The sequence below is a fragment of the Oncorhynchus keta genome, chromosome 36 (assembly GCF_023373465.1).
Source record: "Oncorhynchus keta strain PuntledgeMale-10-30-2019 chromosome 36, Oket_V2, whole genome shotgun sequence".
Classification (NCBI taxonomy): Eukaryota; Metazoa; Chordata; class Actinopteri; order Salmoniformes; family Salmonidae; genus Oncorhynchus; species Oncorhynchus keta.
The window spans coordinates 17,280,729-17,304,030 of NC_068456.1; the positions used below are offsets into that span (position 1 = coordinate 17,280,729).

Here is a 23,302-nt window from a genome sequence, read left to right on the forward strand (position 1 = left end):
CTTAAAATGTTCCATTGGTTGAAGGAATAGGGACGTACTGTACGCTGAGTATACAAAACATTAAGAACGTCTGCTCTTTCCATGACATAGACTGACCAGGTGAATCCAGATGAAAGTTATGATCCCTTATTGATACCACTTGTTAAATCTACTTCAATCAGTGTAGAAGAAGGGGAGGAGACAGGTTAAAGAAGGATTTTTAAGCCTTGAGATAATTGAGACACGGTTTGTGTATGTACGTGTGTGTTGGGGGTGGGGGAGTTTGTTGTGATAGCGCTTTTAAATTGTTCCAGTTCAGTTTTATTTCTAGGTTTAATATATTAAGTACAGTTCAGGCAACAAGTAACGGTCGTAATACTGTATTTTATTAAGCGGGTTTGATGTCTCTTCACTGATATTTTGACGTATAGATCCATTTATCATAGTTAAAATGGCCACTACTATGACTTTAAGAATCACACTACCCAAAGGCCTATCATGTCACAATGGCAACTCTTGGCAGCCTATGACAGCTTAAGAAAGACCTCATTGAGTTCAAACGAAGAATAGGCTCTGTGTTCTGACAATGCTTGTCAAGTCAATGACTATTTTAACATTCATAGTGGATACCATGGTACTGTATTTTACTTTAGGTAATAACATGTCAGGATTGGATACTTTTCTAAAGGGTTATAATTTCTACATTCACCAAAACAGTTTATTAACTTCAGCAGCTGGGGCGGCAGGGTAGCCTAGTGGTTAGAGCATTTGGCTAGTAACCGGAAGGTTGCAAGTTCAAATCCCCAAGCTGACAAGGTACAAATCTGTTGTTCTGCCCCTGAACAAGCAGTTAACCCACTGTTCCTAGGCTGTCATTGAAAATAAGAATTTGTTCTTAACTGACATGCCTAGTAAAATCTAGGTAAAATAAAGGTAAAATTTAATTAAAATAACTTGTTTGACCAAATTGTACATTGTTGCAGTCCTGCTGCTGGCTAAACAGCTGTCTGTGTTTGCATTCACATTGACCTTCAGTCTTTCAACACACACTATTCAGTCTGAGGTTAACCTAATGAAAACCTGCAGACTTCCATTTCCAAACTGCAGTACGCATGCACACACATGCACAACATACACACACACACATGCCCCACCAATAAACAGATGCAAATCAACAATCACTCACTCACTGTCACGCTCTCTCACTTTCACATACTGTACACACAGCAATCTCTCCCTTGTTCTCCCTCTCAATTTCAATTTAAGGACTTTATTGGCATGGGAAACATATGTTAAGTAGATAAAATATGTTAAGTAGATAATAAGCAAAAGTGAAATAAACAATAAAAATTAACATTAAACATTACACTCACAAAAGTTCCAAAAGAGTAAAGACTTTCAACTGTCATTATGTGCAAATAGTTAAAATACAAAAGGGAAAATAAATAAGCATAGATATGGGTTGTATTTACAATGGTGTTTGTTTTTCACTGGTTGCCCTTTTCTTGTGGCAACAGGTCACAAATCTTGCTGCTGTGATGGCACATTGTGGTTTTTCACCCAGTAGAAATGGGAGTTTATCAACATTTGATTTGTTTTTGAATTATTTGTGGATCTGTGTAATCTGAGGGAAATATGTGTCTCTGGTCATACATTCGTCAGGAGATTAGGAAGTGTAGCTCAGTCTCTACCTCTTTTTGTGGGCAGTGTGCACGCAGTGTGTCTTCCCTTGAGAGCCAGGTCTGCCTACGGCGGCCTTTCTCAATAACAAGGCTATGCTCACTGGGTCTGTACATATGTAACGGATGTGAAACGGCTAGCTTAGTTAGCGGTGGTGCACCGCTAAATAGCGTCTAATTGTGTTTCTGGCCTGGGGCTTTGTGGGGTCTGTTTGTGTTTGTGAACAGAGCCCCAGAACAAACTTGCTTAGGGGCTTTGTTATGGAAAGTTTGAGAATCGCTTCCCTTTAGTTGGTTGTCGAATTTTACAACTCTTTTCTGGATTTTGATAATTAGCGGGTTCGGCCTAATTCTGCTATGCATGCATTTATTTGGTGTTTTACGTTGTACACTGGGGATATTTTAGCAGAATTCTGCATGCAGAGTTTCAATTTGGGGTCTCTCATTTTGTGAATTCTTGGTTGGTGAGTGGACCCCAGACCTCACAACCACGAAGGGCAATGGTTTCTATAACTGATTCAAGTATTTTTAGCCAGATCCTAATTGGTATGTCAAATTTTATGTTCCCTTTGATGGCATAGAAGGTCCTACTTGCCTTGTCTCTCAGCTCGTTCACAGTTTTGTGGAAGTTACCTATATGGAGCTGTTGTTTAGGCTGACGTATATGTATAGTTTTTTTGTGTGCTCTAGGGCAATGGTGTCTAGATGGAATTTTTATTTGTGGTCCTAGCAACTGGAACACCATTATTTTTGTCTTACGGAGATTTACAGTCAGAGCCTAGGTCTGACAGAATCTGTGCAGAAGATCTGAGTGCTGCTGTAGGCCGTCGTTGGTTGGGGACAGACGCACCAGATCATCAGCAAACAGTAAACATTTGATTTCAGATTCTAGTAGGGTGAGTCCGGGTGCTACAGACTGTTTTAGTGCCCTCGCCAATTCGTTGATATGTTGAAGAAGGTGGGGCTTAAGCTGCATCCCTGTCTCACCCCATGGCTCTGTGGAAAGAAATGTGTGTTTTTCACCTATTTTAACTGCACACTTGTTGTTTGTGTACATGGATTTTATAATGTTTTTTCCACCAACACCACTTTCCATCAATTTGTATAGCAGACCCTCATGTCAAATTGAGTCAAAAGCTTTTTTGAAATCAACGAAGCATGAGAAGACCTTTGTTTTGATTTTGTTTGTTTGTCAATTAGGGTGTGCACGGTGAATACGTGGTTTGTCGTACGGTAATTTGGTAAAAAGCCAAATTGACATTTGCTCAGTACATTGTTTTGACTGAGGAAATGTATGAGTCTGCTGTTAATGATAATGCAGAGGATTTTCCCAAGGTGGTTGTTGATGTATATTCCACGGTAGTTGTTGGTGTCAAACTTGTCTCCACTTTTGTGGTTTGTGGTGATCAGTCCTCGGTTCCAAATATTGGGTAAGATGCCAAAGCTGAGGATGATGATAAAGAGTTCAAGTATAGCTAATTGGAATTTATGGTCTGTATATTTGATCATTTCATTGAGGATACCATCAACACCACAGGCTTTTTTGGGTTGGAGGGTTTGTATTTTGTCCTGTAGTTCATTCAATGTACTTGGAGAATCCAGTGGGTTCTGGTAGTCTTTAAAAGTTGATTCTAAGATTTGTATTTGATCATGTATAGGTTTCTGTTGTTTTTTCTTTGTTATAGGGCCAAAAAAGATTGGAGAAGAGATTTACCTATACATCTCCATTTTAGATAGATAGATAGATAGATAACTCTTCAAATCAAATGTATTTATATAGCCCTTCGTACATCAGCTGATATCTCAAAGTGCTGTACAGAAACCCAGCCTAAAACCCCAAACAGCAAACAATGCAGGTGTAGAAGCACAGTGGCTAGGAAAAACTCCCTAGAAAGTCAAAAACCTAGGAAGAAACCTAGAGAGGAACCAGGCTGTGGGGTGGCCAGTCCTCTTCTGGCTGTGCCGGGTGGAGATTATAACAGAACATGGCCAAGATGTTCAAATGTTCATAAATGACCAGCATGGTCAAATAATAGGTCCGGTGAACAGGTCAGGATTCCATAGCTGCAGGCAGAACAGTTGGAACTGGAGCAGCAGTACGGCCAGGTGGACTGGGGACAGCAAGGAGTCATCATGCCAGGTAGTCCTGAGGCATGGTCCTAGGGCTCAGGTTCTCCAAGAAAGAGAGAAAGAGAGAATTAGAGAGAGCATACTTAAATACACACAGGACACCGGATAAGACAGGAGAAGTGTAACTGACAGTTAGACTTACAGGTTATGTCGTTGTCTTTTGTTTGAATTCTTTACGTGTCCGCTGTGCGGGGAAATGATAATACAAGCGGAACTACGTAGCTAATACTGTTGTAACGGGGGATCCTTATTGTAGCAACACACTTTTGGAGGGAAGGCAATCCTGCGCTGCATTAGCTAAGTTTTCATGTCATCGGGTGTAGTTCATAAAGGTTGAAGAGTGTATGTTAGGATGAAGTGTGAATTCATGCCAGGAATAATAAGTGTGAAGTTTGATTTCCTCCCTTCTGTAATAAGCAGCCATTGAGGTATTTTTTCCTTTATTCATGTGTTTAATCTGAACCCGTTATAATGCCGGTTAAACTGTTATGTATGTAAGCACTTCAGAGTTATACCAAGCTAATAAGTCACTCGTAAAATAAGGTTGTAAGAGTGTGCTTAACTGTATTTTTCATTTACTTTATAGTTCTCACGGAAGGTGATAATTCTGACTAAAACTACAGAATAAAGCCGGCAGTTAAAATCAAGGAACGGTTGTGCTCGTGGTTACTGAAGGGAGCTACAAGAAGTACACCAGATAAAACAAACTGACCCTAGCCCCCCCGACACATAAACTACTGCAGCATAAATACTGGAGGCTGAGACAGGAGGGGTCAGGAGACACTGTGGCCCCATCCGATGATACCCCCGGACAGGGCCAAACAGGCAGGATATAACCCCACCCACTTTGCCAAAGCCCAGCCCCCACACCACTAGAGGGAAAGCTTCAACCACCAACTTACCATCCTAAGACAAGGCCGAGTATAGCCCACAAAGATCTCCGCCATGGCACAACCCAAGGGGGGGGGCGCCAACCCAGACAGGAAGATCACATCAGTGACTCAACCCACTCAAGTGACGCACCCCTCCTAGGGATGACATGAAAGAGCACCAGTAAGCCAGTGACTCAGCCCCTGTAATAGGGTTAGAGGCAGAGAATCCCAGTGGAAAGAGGGGAACCGGCCAGGCAGAAACCGCAAGGGCGGTTCGTTGCTCCAGAGCCTTTCCGTTCACCTTCACTCTCCTGGGCCAGACTACACTCGATCATATCATGCCCTTAACCAACACAAAAACATCCTATGGTGTTCTGCATTACCATCGAACATCCCCTGTGATATGCAGCTTTTCAGGGAAGCTAGAAACCATTATACACAGGCAGTTAGAAAAGCCAAGGCTAGCTTTTTCAAGCAGAAATTTGCTTCCTGCAACACTAACTCAAAAAAGTTCTGGGACACTGTAAAGTCCATGGAGAATAAGAACACCTCCTCCCAGCTGCCCACTGCACTGAAGATAGGAAACACTGTCACCACTGATAAATCCACCATAATTGAGAATTTCAGTAAGCATTTTTCTACGGCTGGCCATGCTTTCCACCTGGCGACTCCTACCCCAGTCAACAGCACTGCACCCCCCACAACAACTCGCCCAAGCCTTCCCCATTTGTCCTTCTCCCAAATCCGTTCAGCTGATGTTCTGAAAGAGCTGCAAAATCTGGACCCCTACAAATCAGCCGGGCTAGACAATCTGGACCCTTTCTTTCTAAAATTATCTGCCGAAATTGTTGCCACCCCTATTACTAGTCTGTTCAACCTCTTTTTCGTGTTGTCTGAGATTCCCAAAGATTGGAACGCAGCTGCGGTCATCCCCCTCTTCAAAGGGGGGGGCACTCTTGACCCAAACTGCTACAGACCTATATCTATCCTACCATGCCTTTCTAAGGTCTTCGAAAGCCAAGTCAACAAACAGATTACCGACCATTTCGAATCTCACCATACCTTCTCTGCTATGCAATCTGGTTTCAGAGCTCGTCATGGGTGCACCTCAGCCACGCTCAAGGTCCTAAACGATATCTTAACCACCATCGATAAGAAACATTACTGTGCAGCCGTATTCATTGATCTGGCCAAAGCTTTCGACTCTGTCAATCACCACATCCTCATCGGCAGACTCGACAGCCTTGGTTTCTCAAATGATTGCCTTGCCTGGTTCACCAACTACTTCTCTGATAGAATGCAGTGTGTCAAATCGGAGGGTCTGCTGTCCGGACCTCTGGCAGTCTCTATGTGGGTGCCACAGGGTTCAATTCTTGGACCGACTCTCTTCTCTGTATACATCAATGAGGTCGCTCTTGCTGCTGGTGAGTCTCTGATCCACCTCTACGCAGACGACACCATTCTGTATACTTCTGGCCCTTCTTTGGACACTGTGTTAACAACCCTCCAGGCAAGCTTCAATGCCATACAACTCTCCTTCTGTGGCCTCCAATTGCTCTTAAATACAAGTAAAACTAAATGCATGCTCTTCAACCGATCGCTACCTGCACCTGCCTGCGTGTCCAACATCACTACTCTGGACGGCTCTGACTTAGAATACGTGGACAACTACAAATACTTAGGTGTCTGGTTAGACTGTAAACTCTCCTTCCAGACCCATATCAAACATCGCCAATCCAAAGTTAAATCTAGAATTGGCTTCCTATTTCGCAAAAAAGCATCCTTCACTCATGCTGCCAAACATACCCTTGTAAAACTGATCATCCTACCAATCCTTGACTTTGGCGATGTAATTTACAAAATAGCCTCCAATACCCTACTCAACAAATTGGATGCAGTCTATCACAGTGCAATCCGTTTTGTCACCAAAGCCCCATATACTACCCACCATTGCGACCTGTACGCTCTCGTTGGCTGGCCCTCGCTTCATACTCATCCCCAAACCCACTGGCTCCATGTCATCTACAAGACCCTGCTAGGTAAAGTCCCCCCTTATCTCAGCTCGCTGGTCACCATAGCATCTCCCACCCATAGCACACGCTCCAACAGGTATATCTCTCACCCCCAAAACCAATTCTTTCTTTGGCCGCCTCTCCTTCCAGTTCTCTGCTGCCAATGACTGGAACGAACTACAAAAATCTCTGAAACTGGAAACACTTATCTCCCTCACTAGCTTTACTCACCAACTGTCAGAGCATCTCACAGATTACTGCACCTGTACATAGCCCACCTATAATTTAGCCAAACAACTACCTCTTTCCCTACTGTATTTAATTTATTTATTTATTTTGCTCCTTTGCACCCCATTATTTTTATTTCTACTTTGCACATTCTTCCACTGCAAATCTACCATTCCAGTGTTTTACTTGCTATATTGTATTTACTTTGCCACCATGGCCTTTTTTTGCCTTTACCTCCCTTATCTCACCTCATTTGCTCACATCGTATATAGACTTTATACTGTATTATTGACTGTATGTTTGTTTTACTCCATGTGTAACTCTGTGTCGTTGTATGTGTCGAACTGCTTTGCTTTATCTTGGCCAGGTCACAATTGTAAATGAGAACTTGTTCTCAACTTGCCTACCTGGTTAAATAAAGTTGAAATAAAATAATAAAATAAATAAATATGACCCACTGAAGAGATGAGTCTTCAGTAAAGACTTAAAGGTTGAGACCGAGTTTGCGTCTCTCACATGGGTAGGCAGACCATTCTATAAAAATGGAGCTCTATAGGAGAAAGCCCTGCCTCCAGCTGTTTGCTTAGAAATTCTAGGGACAATTAGGAGGCCTGCATCTTGTGACCGTAGCGTATGTGTAGGTATGTACGGCAGGACCAAATCAGAGAGATGGGTAGGAGCAAGCCCATATAATGCTTTGTGGGTTAGCAGTAAAACCTTGAAATCAGCCCTTGCCTTAACAGGAAGCCAGTGTCGGGAGGCTAGCACTGGAGTAATATGATCACATTTTTGGGTTCTAGTCAGGATTCTAGCAGCTAACTGAAGTTTATTTAGTGCTTTATCCAGTTAGCTGGAAAGTAGAGTATTGCAGTAGTCTAACCTAGAAGTAACAAAAGCATGGATGAATTTTTCTGCATCATTTTTGGACAGAAACTTTATAATTTTTGCAATGTTACGTAGATGGAAAAAAGCTGTCCTTGAAACAGTCTTGATATGTTCGTCAAAAGAGAGATCAGGGTCCAGAGTAAAACCGAGGTCCTTCACAGTTTCATTTGAGACGACTGTACAACCATGAAGATTAATTGTCAGATTCAAAAGATCTCTTTGTTTCTTGGGACCTAGAACAAGCATCTCTGTTTTTGTCGTGTTGTTGTTGTTCCAATTTTCCCAGAAGTGGTTGGTCTATGATTCTTCAATTACATTGAGCTGATTTCTGACGTGCTGTTCCTTATTTTTCTGTAGTTTATTCCTGTATTGTTTTAGTGATTCACCATAGTGAAGGTGTAGGCTCAGGTTTTCTGGGTCTCTAACAGGCTGACTACACCACTCACGTCAAGTGCGCGAGCGTTGCAAAATAAATGTAGAAATCTATGTTATTCAATTATTGCACCCCACACTGCTCACGCGCGTCAAGGAGCATCTGCGTTGCCATGGGCTAAAATAGAAGTCAGTTCTATTTCTGACGCAGATTGCGCTGCAAGTCCTGCCTCTCCCATCTCCTCATTTGTTTAACAAACCATTTGTCATTGTTCAAATTTTTATCAAATCAAATGTTTTTTTGTCACATCGGCCCAATACAGGTGTTGACGTTTACAGTGAAATGCTTACTTACAAGCCCTTAACCAACAATGCAGTTTTAAGAAAAATAAGTGTTAAGTAAAAAAAATAGATAAGTAAAAAATAAAAATGACAAATAATAGCTGTTTCCAGCTACAATAGTAATTTACAACATTAACAATGTCTACACTGTATTTCTGATCAAGTTTATGTTATTTTAATGGACAAAAACATTATGCTTTTCTTTCAAAAACAAGGACATTTCCCAATGACCCTAGACTTTTGAACGGTTGTATACATGTAGGTAGAGTTAAAGTGAGTATGCATAGATAATAAACAGAGAGTAGCAGAAGCGTAAAAAGGGGGATCATTGCAAATGTTCTGTGTAGCCATTGAATTTGCTGTTCAGGAATCATGGCCCTAGACGTGGCGCTCTGGTACCGCTTGCCTTGAGGTAGCACCGAGAGCATTCTATGACTAGGGTGGCTGACAATTTGTCTTTGACAATTTTTAGGGCCTTCCCTTAAAAATATTTGTTAATTTTCTAAGGTTTTCTGTTTGAAATGTTTAGATTTGATAGGGAAGCTGAAAGGTCAAATATAATGTTTTAGGTTTTCTTCTGCCGAGTTTACACCTTCACTGTTACAGTGGAACGTTTTGTCCAGGAAGTTGTCTAAAAGGGATAGAATTTGTTGTTGCTTGATTGTTTTTGGTAGGTTTTCACCATACTTTCCTTCCATCTATAGCATTTCTTAATATTATTTAGTTCCTTTGCCTTTGATGCCTCATGATTGAGTAATGCTCTGTTCAAGTATACTGTGATTTTGCTGTGATCTGATAGGGTTGTCAGGGGGCTGACTGTGAACACTTTGAGAGACTCTGGGTTGAGGTCAGTGATAAAGTAGTCTACAGTACTACTGCCAAGAGATGAGCTATAGGTGTACCTACCATAGGAGTCTTCTCGAAGCCTACCATGGACTATCTACATACCCAGTGTGTAACAGAGCTGCAGGAGTTGTGACCTGTTTTTGTTGGTTATGTCGTAGTTGTGCCTAGAGGGGCATATGGGGGAGGGAATGCTGTCATCACCAGGTAGGTGTTTGTCCCCCTGTGTGCTGAGGGTGTCAGGTTCTTGTCCAGTTCTGGCATTTAGGTCGCCACAGACTAGTCTCTCTCTCTCCTTCTTTCTCCCTCTCTGTCCCTCCCTCTCCCTCAATCTTTCTCCCTCTCTTTCTGACGTGCTCCATGTGGGGTGCCTGTGTGTGTGCATTCGTAATGAGGGTTTGGCTGGTAGGGTACAGAGTCCTCTGTAGGACAGCATGCTCCTTCTCTGGCCTGGCTCTCTGTCACAACACTGACCATGACTCTCTGGTGTTGTTTTTTTTGCAGGGACTATGGGGGATCCACCAAACGCAAGTCAGGTAAGACAAGTCACCTAATTTCTCTCTATATTGACCAGCACTCACATAGAAGTGCATCTACTCTGCTCCGGTCAGTTGCATTGCATGGAGTCTTGTGTGTAATTTGTGTTTTCAGTGGTAGTGCGTTCTTTTTTGATTTAAGTTATTACAGTAGTGTATGACTTTGGTTGGTTATCCAGTTACCTGGAACAGGTCATGTGGCCTATGTGATGATTTTTCTAAGTACATTTTTGACATTTGTCTGGTGTGTGCGTGTGTATCTCTGTTGGTGTGTGTGTGTGTGTGTAGGCATACATGTCTTTGTACCAAACAGGCATACAGTAACAAAGCATTTCTTGGGAGTCCATATCCTTTCCACCGACTGAGCAAAGATTGATAGACCGTTGAAGAAAGCTCTATAACGTCACAAGTGTATACTAAGACCAACTCAGCTCACGATAACATACCAAGTCTCTGCTTAATGCACACAGCCAAATCCAACACAGCTTATTGTGATGAAAGGGTTAAGCAAACAGCGTTGGGTGGGAAGGGTTCATCTGTTTGTACAGCTATGCTGTGCCTGGGTTGGGTGCTGACTGTTGGGACGGTGAGTGGGCTCAGTGCATGGGCATATGGCCTTGGGTGGGTTTATATGTAGGATTCAGAAGGGCTGTGGGAGCAGCTGTGCATCTGCAGTATGACCGTGCGTGTGCGTACTTGAGTCACCAGCATTCTACACTCCAGGTGATGTTACCAGGTGATAGTTCTGAGCAATTAACCCAAATTTCGGTTATTTTTTGTTTTATAAACAATTTACTGGAGTCCGTTCAATTATTTTAAATCCATTTAGTTTTTCTTTCTTCTGTGTGCTCGATACGCAGTTCCTCTAGAGATCACTCGGATCAAGCCTGAACTGTGCAATGTAGTAGGGAGTTGTAGTTTCTAACGGGCCAATCATTATTCTACATAGTTTTGCTAAGACAACGTGGTAATTAACTGCAATGACCATAATCCATTGCGCACCCACCTACTTGTCCGGTCTGTGTGGAGCAGACACAGAGACGGAGAGAAGAGAAAACGCATGATCTAGAGGAATAGAAAGCAGTTGCCTGGCAAGGTATCTCTACCTGAAAGTGGTTATCAACCGGTCAATCGTGATCGACTGGTCGATCTCCAAGGCATTCGAAGTCGATCACCAAACATTTCTGTAAAAAACAAGAACGGTAAAGCGTTGCATTTTTTCGTTCAGTGCTGTTGGCGGTTTGGCACACTTGATTCTGCAGCCAGCAAACGCTGGGAAGGCAAAGTGTTCCCTTTTTTAAAACATTTCATGTGTCTGAAGGTAGAACTCTGCATACCCGGCAGGCCTAGAGAGCAAATCAGGTGCACCTATAGGCCTACCACTGGTCAATCAGATAGCGCAGATCACCGTGTCTGCAGTTTTGAATTGGTCCACACACACAGACAGCGTTGTGAAGAAGGCGCAGCAGCGCCTCTTCAACCTCAGGAGGCTAAAGAAATTTGGCTTGTCACCAAAAGCACTCACAAACTTCTATAGATGCACAATCGAGGGCATCCTGTCGGGCTGTATCACCGCCTGGTACGGCAACTGCTCCGCCCACAACCATAAGGCTCTCCAGAGGGTAGTGAGGTCTGCACAACGCATCACTGGGGGCAAACTCCTCCAGGACACCTACACCACCCGATGTTACAGGAAGGCCATAAAGATCATCAAGGACAATACCACCCGAGCCACTGCCTTTTCACCCCACTATCATCCAGAAGGCGAGGTCAGTACAGGTGCATCAAAGCAGGGACCGAGAGACTGAAATACAGCTTCTATCTCAAGGCCATCAGACTGTTAAACAGCCACCACTAACATTGAGTGGCTGCTGCCAACATACTGACTCAACTCCAGCTCACTTCAATAATGGAAATTGTTGGGAAAAAATGTATCACTAGCCACTTTAAACAATGCCACTTAATATAATGTTTACATACCCTACATTACTCATCTCATATGTATATACTGTACTCTATATCATCTACCGAATCTTGCCTTCTTTATGTAATACATGTATCACTAGCCACTTTAAACTATGCCACTTTTATGTTTACATACCCTACATCACTCATCTCATATGTATATATTGTACTCGATACCATCTACTGCATCTTGCCTATGCCATTCTGTACCATCACTCATTCATATATCTTTATGTACATATTCTTTATCGCTTTACACTTGTGTGTATAAGGTAGTAGTTGTGGAATTGTTAGGTTAGATTACTCGTTGGTTATTACTGCATTGTCGGAACTAGAAGCACAAGCATTTTGCTACACTCACATTAACATCTGCTAACCATGTGTATGTGACAAATAAAATTTGATTTGATTTTCTATACTCATTCATTGCAGCTGCATTGCTGGTTGTAGTGTGAGTGGAAGTAAGGAGAACGCACATTTTATGGCTTATAAACTCAGCAAAAAAAGAAACATCCTCTCAATGTCAACTGCGTTTATTTTCTTAACATGTGTAAATATTTGTATGAACATAACAAGATTCAACAACTGAGACGTAAACTGAACAATTTCCACAGACATGTGTCTAATAGAAATGGAATAATGTGTCCCTTAACAAAGGGGGGGTCAAAATCAAAAGTAACAGTCAGTATCTGGTGTGGCCACCAGCTGCATTAAGTACGGCAGTGCATCTCCTCCTCATGGACTGCACCAGATTTGCCAGTTCTTGCTATCAGATGTTACCCCACTCTTCCACCAAGGCACCTGCAAGTTCCCAGACATTTCTGTGGGGAATGGCCCTAGCCCTCACCCTCCGATCCAACAGGTCCCAGACGTGTTCAATGGGATTGAGATCTGGGCTCTTCGCTGGCCATGGCAGAACAGAGACATTCCTGTTTTGCAGGAAATTACGCACAGCACAAGCAGTATGGCTGGTGGAATTGTCATGCTGGAGGGTCATGTCAGGATGAGCCTGCAGGAAGGGTACCGCCTGAGGGAGGAGGATGTTTTCCCTGTAACGCACAGCACTGAGATTGCCTGCAATGACAACAAGATCAGTCCGATGATGCTGTGACACACTGCTCCAGACCATGACGGACCGTCCACCTCAATAGATTCCACTCCAGAGTACAGGCCTCGGTGTAACGCTTATTCCTTCAACGATAAACGCGAATCCGACCATCACCCCTGGTGAGACACAACCACGACTTGTCAGTGAAGAGCACTTTTTGCCAGTCCTGTCTGGTCCAGCGACGGTGGGTTTGTTCCCATAGGCGACGTTGTTGACAGTGATGTCTGGTGAGGACCTGCCTTACAACAAGCCTACAAGCCCTCAGTCCAGCTTCTCTCAGCCTATTGCGGACATTCTGAGCACTGATGGAGGGATTGTGCATTCCTGGTGTAACTTGGGCAGTTGTTGATGTCATCCTGTACCTGTCCCGCAGGTCTGATGTTCGGATGTACCGATCCTGTGCAGGTGTTGTTACACGTGGTCTGCAACTGCGAGGACAATCAGCTATCCGTCCTGTCTCTCTGTAGCGCGGTCTTAGGCGTCTCACAGTACAGACATTGCAATTTTTTGCCCTGGCCATATCTGCTGTCCTCATGCCTCCTTGCAGCATGCCGAAGGCACATACACGCAGATGAGCAGGGACCCTGGGCATCTTTCTTTTGGTGTTTTTCAGAGTTAGTAGAAAGGCTTCTTTAGTGTCCTAAGTTTTCATAACTGTGACCTTAATTGCCTACCATCTTTAAGCTTTTAGTGTCTTAAGGACCGTTCCACAGGTGCATGTTCATTAATTGTTTATGGTTCATTGAACAAGCATGGGAAACCGTGTTAAACCATTTACAATGAAGATCTGTGAAGTTGGATTTTTCAGCTGTTCTAACATAGTTTCTAATGGTCAATTAACCTTTTAAAATTATAAACTTGGATTAGCAAACACAGTGTGCCATTGGAACACAGGAGTGATGGTTGCTGATATTGGGCCCCTGTACGCCTATGCAGATATTCCATTACAAATCAGCCGTTTCCAGCTACAATAGTCATTTACAACATTAACAATGTCTACACTGTATTTCTGATCAATTAGATGTTTTTTTAATGGACATAAAATGTGCTTTTCTTTCAATAACAAGGACATTTCTAAGTGACCCCAAACTTTTGAACGGTAGTATATGTACTAGGTGGTGTCAGAGGAAGGCCCAAAAAATTGTCAAAGACTCCTGTCACCCAAGTCATAGACTGTTCTCTCTGCTACCTCACACAAGCGGTACCGGAGCACCAAGTCTAGGACCAAAAGGCTCCTTAAAAGCTTCTACCTCCAAGCCATATGACTACTGAGCAACTAAACGAATCAAGTGGCCCCCTTTTTGTTTTTACATTGCTGCTACTCTTTGTTTATTATCTATGCAGTCACTTTACAAATTACCTTGATTAACCTGTACCCCCGCACATTGACTCGTTATTGGTACACCCTGTATATTGCCTCGTTATTGTTATGTCACTTTCTTGTGTTACCTTGTGATTGATTTGCATTTTTAAAACTCTTTTTTTTTTAAACTGCATTTCTTGAACTGCATTGTTGGTTAGGGGCTTGTAAGTAAGCATTTCATCCTAAGGTCTTTGATTTGACCACTGATCTAAGTGATTGCTATTCAGCAGTCTTAAAAGTATGCCTTATGTACTTTGAAGAACAACTAAAATAGTAATTTTGTCAGACTGCCTAGGCAGCAGATCTATAGAGATGAGATGATGACTTGGAATAAAATAATGTCATAAAATAAACAAATCTGAAATATTTTATGAAAGTAAAGTAATGAAAATAATGGATGGTAAATAAGTGATAAGCAGTAGTGTGTAGTCATTACCATCATGGAATTTGTATTAATTGTTGTATTCTCTGTTACAGCATTTAACTCACAATGTCTTTAAAAATGATCAAAACCTGGGGAAAAAATGTGGTAACCAAATCCGAACCAACCTCCTGAAGCACAAATTGCTCAGTACTACCAGGTGAAAAAATAGAAGATTCAACAATTCATGAAGTTGCCATGAATTTTACTACAATTATTTGAATAGTACATTATACATGAAGCCTTCAAAATCAACTCTGGACCTCCAAGCCATTTCCACTGCATTTTTTTGTTTCCCTCTGATCGATCAGGGACTGATTTAGACCCGGTACACCAGGTGTGTGCAATTAATTATCAGGTAGAACAGAAAACTAGCATTCTCCGGAGTTGAATACCCCGTGACCTACGGTATTATGCATTAAATAGTACAGCTGAATTACACATTCCTGGCAACCTAATGAAGTTGCCACCAAATGAAATGAGACTCCAAACTAATTTTATTCTACACTCTATGGTATTGTGCCTTTACGTAACAGTGAATTCCATTGACATAAGGAAATGGAAAGCTTGCCTTTTTTCAGGCGTGTGTCTCTGTCGTAGCCTACATTCAGACTGTGCAAGATATTGCATTTCTTCCAGGAATCGGAGGCTGGAATAATAGCTTATCCACAGTTGTAAAAGTTGCTCTTCCGATACATTTTGAATAGTTACAGTAGACAAACAATGATTAACTAATGAAATGGTCCTATTTTATTGTCTCTTGTAATAGTAAACATAATTTTCCATCTTTTAAATTAAGACGGAAAGCCTTGGAGGAATCTCTCAAGATGCTGATATTTTGCCGTACGACTCTAGTCTAATCAAGGCTTCTATAGCTTAGCCTTACTGGACATCTCTTTTTGAAATCTTCCTCCTGCACACCAAGAAACAGGGTTAACTGCACTGAGATATTGGTATTACTTTATTAAACCAGAACAGCAAAGACACTGTGCAAGTCTGTGGTGAATTTTTGCTGTAGCTGCAGCTTAAGGTCCCCATAATTACATGGTGTTGGTCTCTCCTAAGAGTTTAGAGTTAAGGTTAACAGGAAAATGTGCCCTAACAGGAAAATGTTGCCCCAGGCCACAAAACTGCTGGTGGTTACTGCATGGTTTAGCCAGGCTGGTTCCCACTGTTTACCTGGCATGGACATTCTGCAGAAATCACAGGCTATCTGAACAGCTCTGTCTTATACTCTGACGTAGACAATCAGTCATTCATAGCATCGTCATGATGACTGCCCCATTCTCTCGCTCTCTCTCTGTGTGGTTTGTCATTCCCTTATACACCCGCCAGCTATCTTGAATTTCTTCAATGTTTATTCAGTGTTCAAAAGTTTCAAGTTCCGTTATTTATTATGGACTGGTGAAATTGCCCATAGGTGAACCGCTGGGTCCCTGATTAGGAGCAAAAAATTATTTACTCCATAGATTATGACATTAAGATAATGAAAATATGTCCCTGAAAACCACTATTGAGTTATGAATAAATGATTTGCTCCTTCATGTGGTTTCGGTAAGGTTTTGGCCTGTATCTCAGTAATTATTCTCCAACTGTGTCCTCCCTTACAATCAAATCAAGGGCCCTATGGGGTTCTCAGTTGGATGATTTCCACTCCCTGTTGAGTCCACTTCATTCTGTAGATCTGTTGCTCTCTATGGGTCAAAACAGGACATACAATACCTTACTAGTTCTCCAGGTATATATCTTAGCACTGTTTACAGTACGTCTCTTTCTGTCTATTGTTCTCTTCACTAACTTCACAGACAGCATACAGTACAGCCTGGGTGGCTGCCTAAGCATGTGTGGTTTGGTCAACTCCTCATGGGCACAGCACAACTAGACTTGAGACAAGAACATAGAGTAGTGCTATTGATAGACAATATGAGGTTACTCATGAAGTAAGACCTGAATGTTTTCGATAGATCTGCTGTGTCTCCAAGGAAAATGGTTTGGAAGTTAACACACTGTTTGGAAACTGTTTTGAAGTAACTATGACAGAGAACAGTTCAGGCTGAAACCCTATTTACTAAAAGAAAACTCAACTTAAACTTGTACAACTGAGCACAAGTGAATAAAATGAGATGTTTGTCTGAGCAGCTTTACTGCGTTAAGATAACAGGACTGAGTAGAGAGAGTAGGAGAGGGGGAGCGTGAGAGAGAATGAGAGCGAGAATGAGAGTTTGGGAGGGAGAGAGAGTGGGAGAGAGTGTAAGAGCGCTTGGGGGCTCTGCATGTGAGGAGAGTAGGTTTACGTGGCAAGTGTTACGCACAGACCGGGGGTGTGTGCGCAGCCATGCTGGCTTTATTTGAGCTGGGGGGCTCAGGGGCATATAGGGAGTGGAATTGTGTGTGACGGGTGGTGGGGTGGGAGGAGTATCAGGGGGAGTATCGGGGTGTGTGTGTGAAAGGTCAAGGGGCGCACGGGTAAGAGGCCAGCTAGCCGTGTGTGTGTGTGTGTGTGTGTGTGTGTGTGTGTGTGTGTGTGTGTGTGTGTGTGTGTGTGTGTGTGTGTGTGTGTGTGTGTGTGTGTGTGTGTGTGTGTGTGTGTGTGTGTGTGTGTGTACAAAGGTGTGTGTGTGTGTGTGAAGGGGAACTGACAAAGAGTTCCTGCACAAGGCTAAAATCTCTATGACGAATGTGTGCTTCTCTACAACATAAACAACTGTGGGCTGTTTCAGCAATCACACTCCCCTTACTTGATAAGCCATTGCATACTGAGCTTTTTGACTCATGCTGCCTCCCAGACACAGGACTTTTATTGTACATGCTGCAAGGCCAATACCATCTGAAAGATTGGGTTCTAGAGCCAAGCCAGTGACCATTGTCACCTATGCCTCAACAAGGAACCGACCCCTCCTAAGCCTGTCGGCAGCTAGCTGGAGCTCTTGTGAAAAGCAATCGAGTCTTCATCTCATAATACCCAGTGTGTGCCAGAAAATACACGTTAGGAAACCAACAGACACAAAATAAGACAAAGGGGCTGCCTGATGATTTTCAATGCTAAACAGCTGTTGAGTGTCAATATGTGGCAAGAACACATGACACACCAGTTGTCTGATGAATCAATAACAATCAATAAAGTCTTTATAATGTAGATGCATCTGCGAATTGTATATTGAGACGTTTATGTTGGAGTCAATAGACTGTTTGCCAATGCTGCTTTGAGATCCTTTGAATGTTCGAGTTTTGTGTTTCTCAACTCGTGCTGTGGTACAAGAACATTCATAACCATACGTAGAATGTATGCACACATGACTGTAAGTCGCTTTGGATAAAAGCGTCTGCTAAATGGCATATATATACATATATATATATATATATATAACTGTTTTATAACACCTCAAATTAATGTCACTTTATTGAAGGTTTCTGTGCACACTATAAGGGCATATGACATGGTTATGATGCCCATCATTCAATTTAATGTAATAATGTGACACAGATGTTGGTAAATTACATAACACCCTGTTTATATCATCTGGTATGTATAGATTGTTAAGTAGCATGTAATAACATATGACATTAGTTGTCATTCAGTCTCTGTTATAGCAGCTGTTATTAACAGTTGACATTAGAGCATATGACAACAGGATCAACAGTCATCTATAACGCCCGTTATAACTAGTTTTATAACATCTTATGCCATTACTCATAACAATATAAAACTCCTTATATCACTTTATGACTAATGTTGTTTGTTATAGCTGTTATAAGGGCTTTATGAATGCATACATAAGGACACCTACAATTGTTACTACATAGGTTTATGTCCTTATACAATATCTGATTTTGAATATGAGCTGCTCAATATGGTTAGAACCCCATGTGCAGTTTATTTCCCTTTATGCAGGGTTTTATTTGTTTGTTGTCTGACGGTACACATTCCACATCCTTTTTAGAGATAGTTTTAACAAAGTGACTCAGTGAAAGCATCTGTAAACTGCATTGAACAACCGCTCAGTATCCCCTTCTTATCCACCCACACAACTGCAGCTGGCGATCCAAAGACCAGATTTAGATCTACTCCATCTCTCTGCTAAATCAGCGTCAGTGAAATCAAAAGGTCCTCATCATGCCAGTGTCACACCAGCCCTCCCTCTAACCAGACCCTGAGTAAGATCAGGAACCCTGACAACAAAGGAGGATAAATCCCCTGACCCAAACCAACAATGTTCCCAATTCCCAACCTCCCCTGTTTCCTCCCCAAGATGCATTCTTGCAACGCTCCCAACTTTCGTCCTGTTTTGGACAGGACCAATACTGGGATTGGGAAGGAGGGAGAGCAGGGCTGGGAGCAGGAAGTGCAAGTATAAATCTGAGTGAGGTGAGATGTAAACAGAGAGTGTCTAACAGGGCTATTTCAAAAGTCTGGTGTCAAATATACAATTTTAAGGGTTATAGATATGTGCTGTGCATATGGGGCGATGCCCGCAGGCATCCTAGGAGGCAGGCACACACGCACGTAAACACAGTAGTCTAGACACTAAAGTTGTTGATATTCTGAGATTCCAGGAAGGGTGGGGGAACTGATATCAATCATATGTGCTAAAAGCAGGATTTCTCTCCTAACAGGCTCAGTTTGTTAACACTAGTGTGGCCACTACTTGCAGCACACTAACCCACACTAACCCATCACTAACCCAATCGATCAAATTGATTTCATCTACTGCATCTAATTTCATGCCCTCAGATGATGGAGTTGGAATACATAACTACTGTAAATCACATGTGCTTACTAAAGCTAGAGTTTGGAGACAGAGTAGAAGGAAGTATTATGGTATGAAGCATATTTCACCCAACATACAATTTCATATTAATCTACATTTCTCTTTGTGGAATGTTACACAGGTTAGAGTTAAAAAATAATTTCATTGGTATCCAGATGAAGACCTTATTTTAGCTCTACCCTACAACGTCTTAGGCTTTCCCTCCTAATATTTCTCACCTTGGTGACCCTTGTTCTAGCCTGTTCTTGCTGCTGATGCAAAACATTTCATTTCCTGAAAGGGGCTGAAATATTAGATTTTGTTTTTGGGACCTACTGAGTGTGTTGACACAGTCTTTACTCATTCGCATAGCGCACACCCCTCCCTGCCCAACAAGAGAAGAAGCACGTTTCAAAAACATCACTTCACGTCATTTTGCGTGGATTCCTGTTTTATCAGATCACACCCTGTTGAGTTTTTTAAATATATATTTTTATTTTTAATTAATTTGTTAGGCCAGAGGGGGTGTAGTATATGGCTAATATACCACAGCTAAGGGCTGTTCTTAAGCACGACACAATGCGGAGTGCCTGCATACAGCCCTTAGCCGTAGTATATTGACCATATATCATCAACCCCATAAGTGCCTTATTGCTATTATAGACTGTTTACCAATGTAATTACAGCAGTAAAAATAACTTTTGTCATACCTGTGGCACACAGTCTGAAATACCACGGCTGTCAGCCAATCAGCATTCACCCAGTTTATATATAGATATACACTTTTAGTCAGAAGTTTACATACACTTAGGTTGGAGTCATTAAAACTCGTTTTTTTTTTCAACCACTCCACAAATTTCTTGTTAAGAAACTATAGTTTTGGCAAGTCGGTTAGGACATCTACTTTGTGCATGACACAAGTCATTTTTCCAACAATTGTTGTACAGACAGATTATTTCACATATAATTCACTGTATCACAATTCCAACAAAGTCAAAGTATTGGAGTGGCCATGACAAAGCCCTGATCTCAGTCCTAAAGAGAAATTGTGGGCAGAACTGAAAAAGCATGTGCGAGCAAGGAGACCTACAAACCTGACTCAGTTACACCAGCTCTGTCAGGAGGAATGGGCAAAATTCACCCAATTTGTTGTGGGAAGCTTGTGGAAGCCTACGCAACATATTTGACCCAAGTTAAACAATTTAAAGGCAATGCTACCATATACTAATTGAGTGTATGTAAACTTCTGACCCACTGGGAATGTGATGAAAGAAATAAAAGCTGAAATAAATAATTCTCTCAACTATTATTCTGACATTTCACATTCTTAAAATAAAGTGGTGATCCTAACTGACCTAAGACAGGGAATTTTACTTCGATTAAATGTCAAGAATTGTGAAAAACTGAGTTTAGATGTAGTTGGCTAAGATGTATGTAAACTTCCGACTTCAACTGTATATAGATTAAATTTTTTATTTAACCTTTTATTTAACCCGGTAGGCTTTTGAGAAAAATGTCTCATTCACAACTGCGACCTGGCCAAGATAAAGCAAAACAGTGTGACACAAACTGTCATGCCCTGACCTTAGAGAGCCGTTTTATTTCTCTATTTGGTTAGGTCAGGGGGTGATGTGGGCTGGGCATTCTATGTTTTTTTTCCTATGATTTTATATTTCTATGTTTTGGCCGGGTATGGATCTCAATCAGGGACAGCTGTCTATCTTTGTCTCTGATTGGGAACCATACTTAGGTAGCCCTTTTCCCTCCTTTCTTTGTGGGAAGTTAACTTTGTTTGTGGCACATAGCCCTTAAGCTTCACGGTTGTTTTGTATTGTTTTTGTCGGCGTCATTTCTAAATAAAAGGAATATGTACACTTACCACGCTGTGCTTTGGTCCTCTTCATTCGACGGCCGTGACACAAACAACAACACAGAGTTACACATGGAATAAACAAACATACAGTCAATAACACAATAGGAAAAAGTCTATACAGTGTGTGCAAATGAGGTGAGATAAGGGAGGTAATAAATAGGCCATAGTGACGAAATAATTACAATTTAGCAATTAAACACTGGAGTGATAAATGTGCAGAAGATGAATGTGCAGGTAGAGAGAGATACTGGGGTGCAAAGGAGCAAGGAGAAATAATAACAGTATGGGGATGAGGTAGTTGGATGGGCTATTTACAGATGGGCTATGGACAGGTGCAGTGATCTTTCAGCTGCTCTGACAGCTGGTGCTTAAAGTTAGAGAGGGAGATATGAGTCTCCAGCTTCAGTGATTTTTGCAATTAGTTCCAGTCATTGACAGCAGAGAACTGGAAGGAAAGGCAGCTAAAAGAGGAATTGGCTTTGGGGGTGACCAGTGGAATATACCTGCTGGAGCGCGTGCTACGGGTGGGTGCTTCTATGGTGACCAGTGAGCTGAGATAAGGTGGGGCTTTACCTAGCAAAGACTTTTATAGATGACCTGGAGCCAGTGGTATTGGCGACAAAATGAAGCGACGGCCAGCCAACGAGAGCATACAGGTCGCAGTGGTGGTAGTATATGGGGATTTGGTGACAAAACAGATGCCACTGTGATAGACTGCATCACATTTGCTGAGTAGAGTGTTGGAGGCTATTTTGAAAATGAAGTCGAGGATCGGTAGGATAGTAAGTTTTACGAGGGTATGTTTGGCAGCATGAGTGAAGGATACTTTGTTACGAAATAGGAAGACGATTCTAGATTTAATTTTGGATTGGAGATGCTTAATGTGAGTCTGGAAGGAGAGTTTACAGTATAACCAGGCACCTGGGTATTTGTATATGTCCACATATTCTAAGTCAGAACCGTCCAGAGTAGTGTTGCTGGATGGGCGGGCAGGTGCTGGTAGCGATCGGTTGAAGAGCATGCATTTAGTTTTACTTGCATTTTAAGGGCAGTTGGAGGCCACGGAAGGAGAGTTGTATGGCATTGAAGCTCGTCTGGAGGTTAGTTTGCGGAGTGTCCAAAGAGGGACCAGAAGTATACAAAATGGTATCGTCTGCATAGGGGTGGATCAGGGAGTCACCAGCAGCAAGAGCGACATCATTGATGTATACAGAGAAAATAGTCAGCCCAAGAATTCAACCCTGAGGCACCCCCATAGAGACTGCCAGAGGTCCCGAAAACAGGCCCTCCGATTTGACACACTGAACTCAGTGTGGGCAGTCATTTGAGAAACCAAGGCTGTTGAGTCTGCCAACAAGAATGTGGTGATTGACAGAGTCAAAAGCCTTGGCCAGGTCTATGAATACAGCTGCACAGTATTTTATCTTATTGATGGGGGTTATGATTTCGTTTAGGACCTTGGCTGAGGTGCACCCATGACCAGCTTGGAAACCAGATTGCATAGCGGAGAAGGTACGGTGGGATTCGAAATGGTCGGTGATCTGTTTGTTAACTTGGCTTTCGAAGACCTTAGAAAGGCAGGGTAGGATAGATATGGGTCTAGAGTGTCACCCCCTTTGAAGAGGGGGATGACAGTGGCAGCTTTCCAATCTTTGGGGATCTCAGACCATACGAAAGAGAGGTCCAGATTGTCTAGTCCTGCTAATTTGTAGAGGTCCAGATTTTGCAGCTCTTTCAGAACATCAGCTATTTGGATTTGGGTGAAGGAGAAATAGGGGAGGATTGGGAAAGTTGCTGTGGGGGGTGCAGGGCTATTGACCAGGGCAGGGGTGGCCAGGTGTAAAGCCTGGCCAGCTGTAGAAAAATGCTTATTGAAATTCTCAATTATCGTGGATTTATCGGTGTTGACAGTGTTTCTTATTTACCATGGACTTTCAGTGTCCCAT

At 42.2% G+C, this 23,302-nt stretch overlaps 1 protein-coding gene across 3 annotated transcripts in view; it reads left to right on the plus strand.

Moving 5' to 3' along the window:
- Positions 1-23,302, plus strand: part of LOC118369727 (SH3 and PX domain-containing protein 2A-like) — a 116,844-nt gene that overhangs the window by 38,239 nt on the left and 55,303 nt on the right. For all 3 annotated transcript variants that reach the window (XM_035754374.2, XM_035754370.2, XM_035754371.2), the window contains exon 6: positions 9,847-9,878. In XM_035754374.2, coding sequence (XP_035610267.1) covers positions 9,847-9,878 — 32 coding nt within the window. The remainder of the gene's footprint in view (positions 1-9,846; positions 9,879-23,302) is intronic.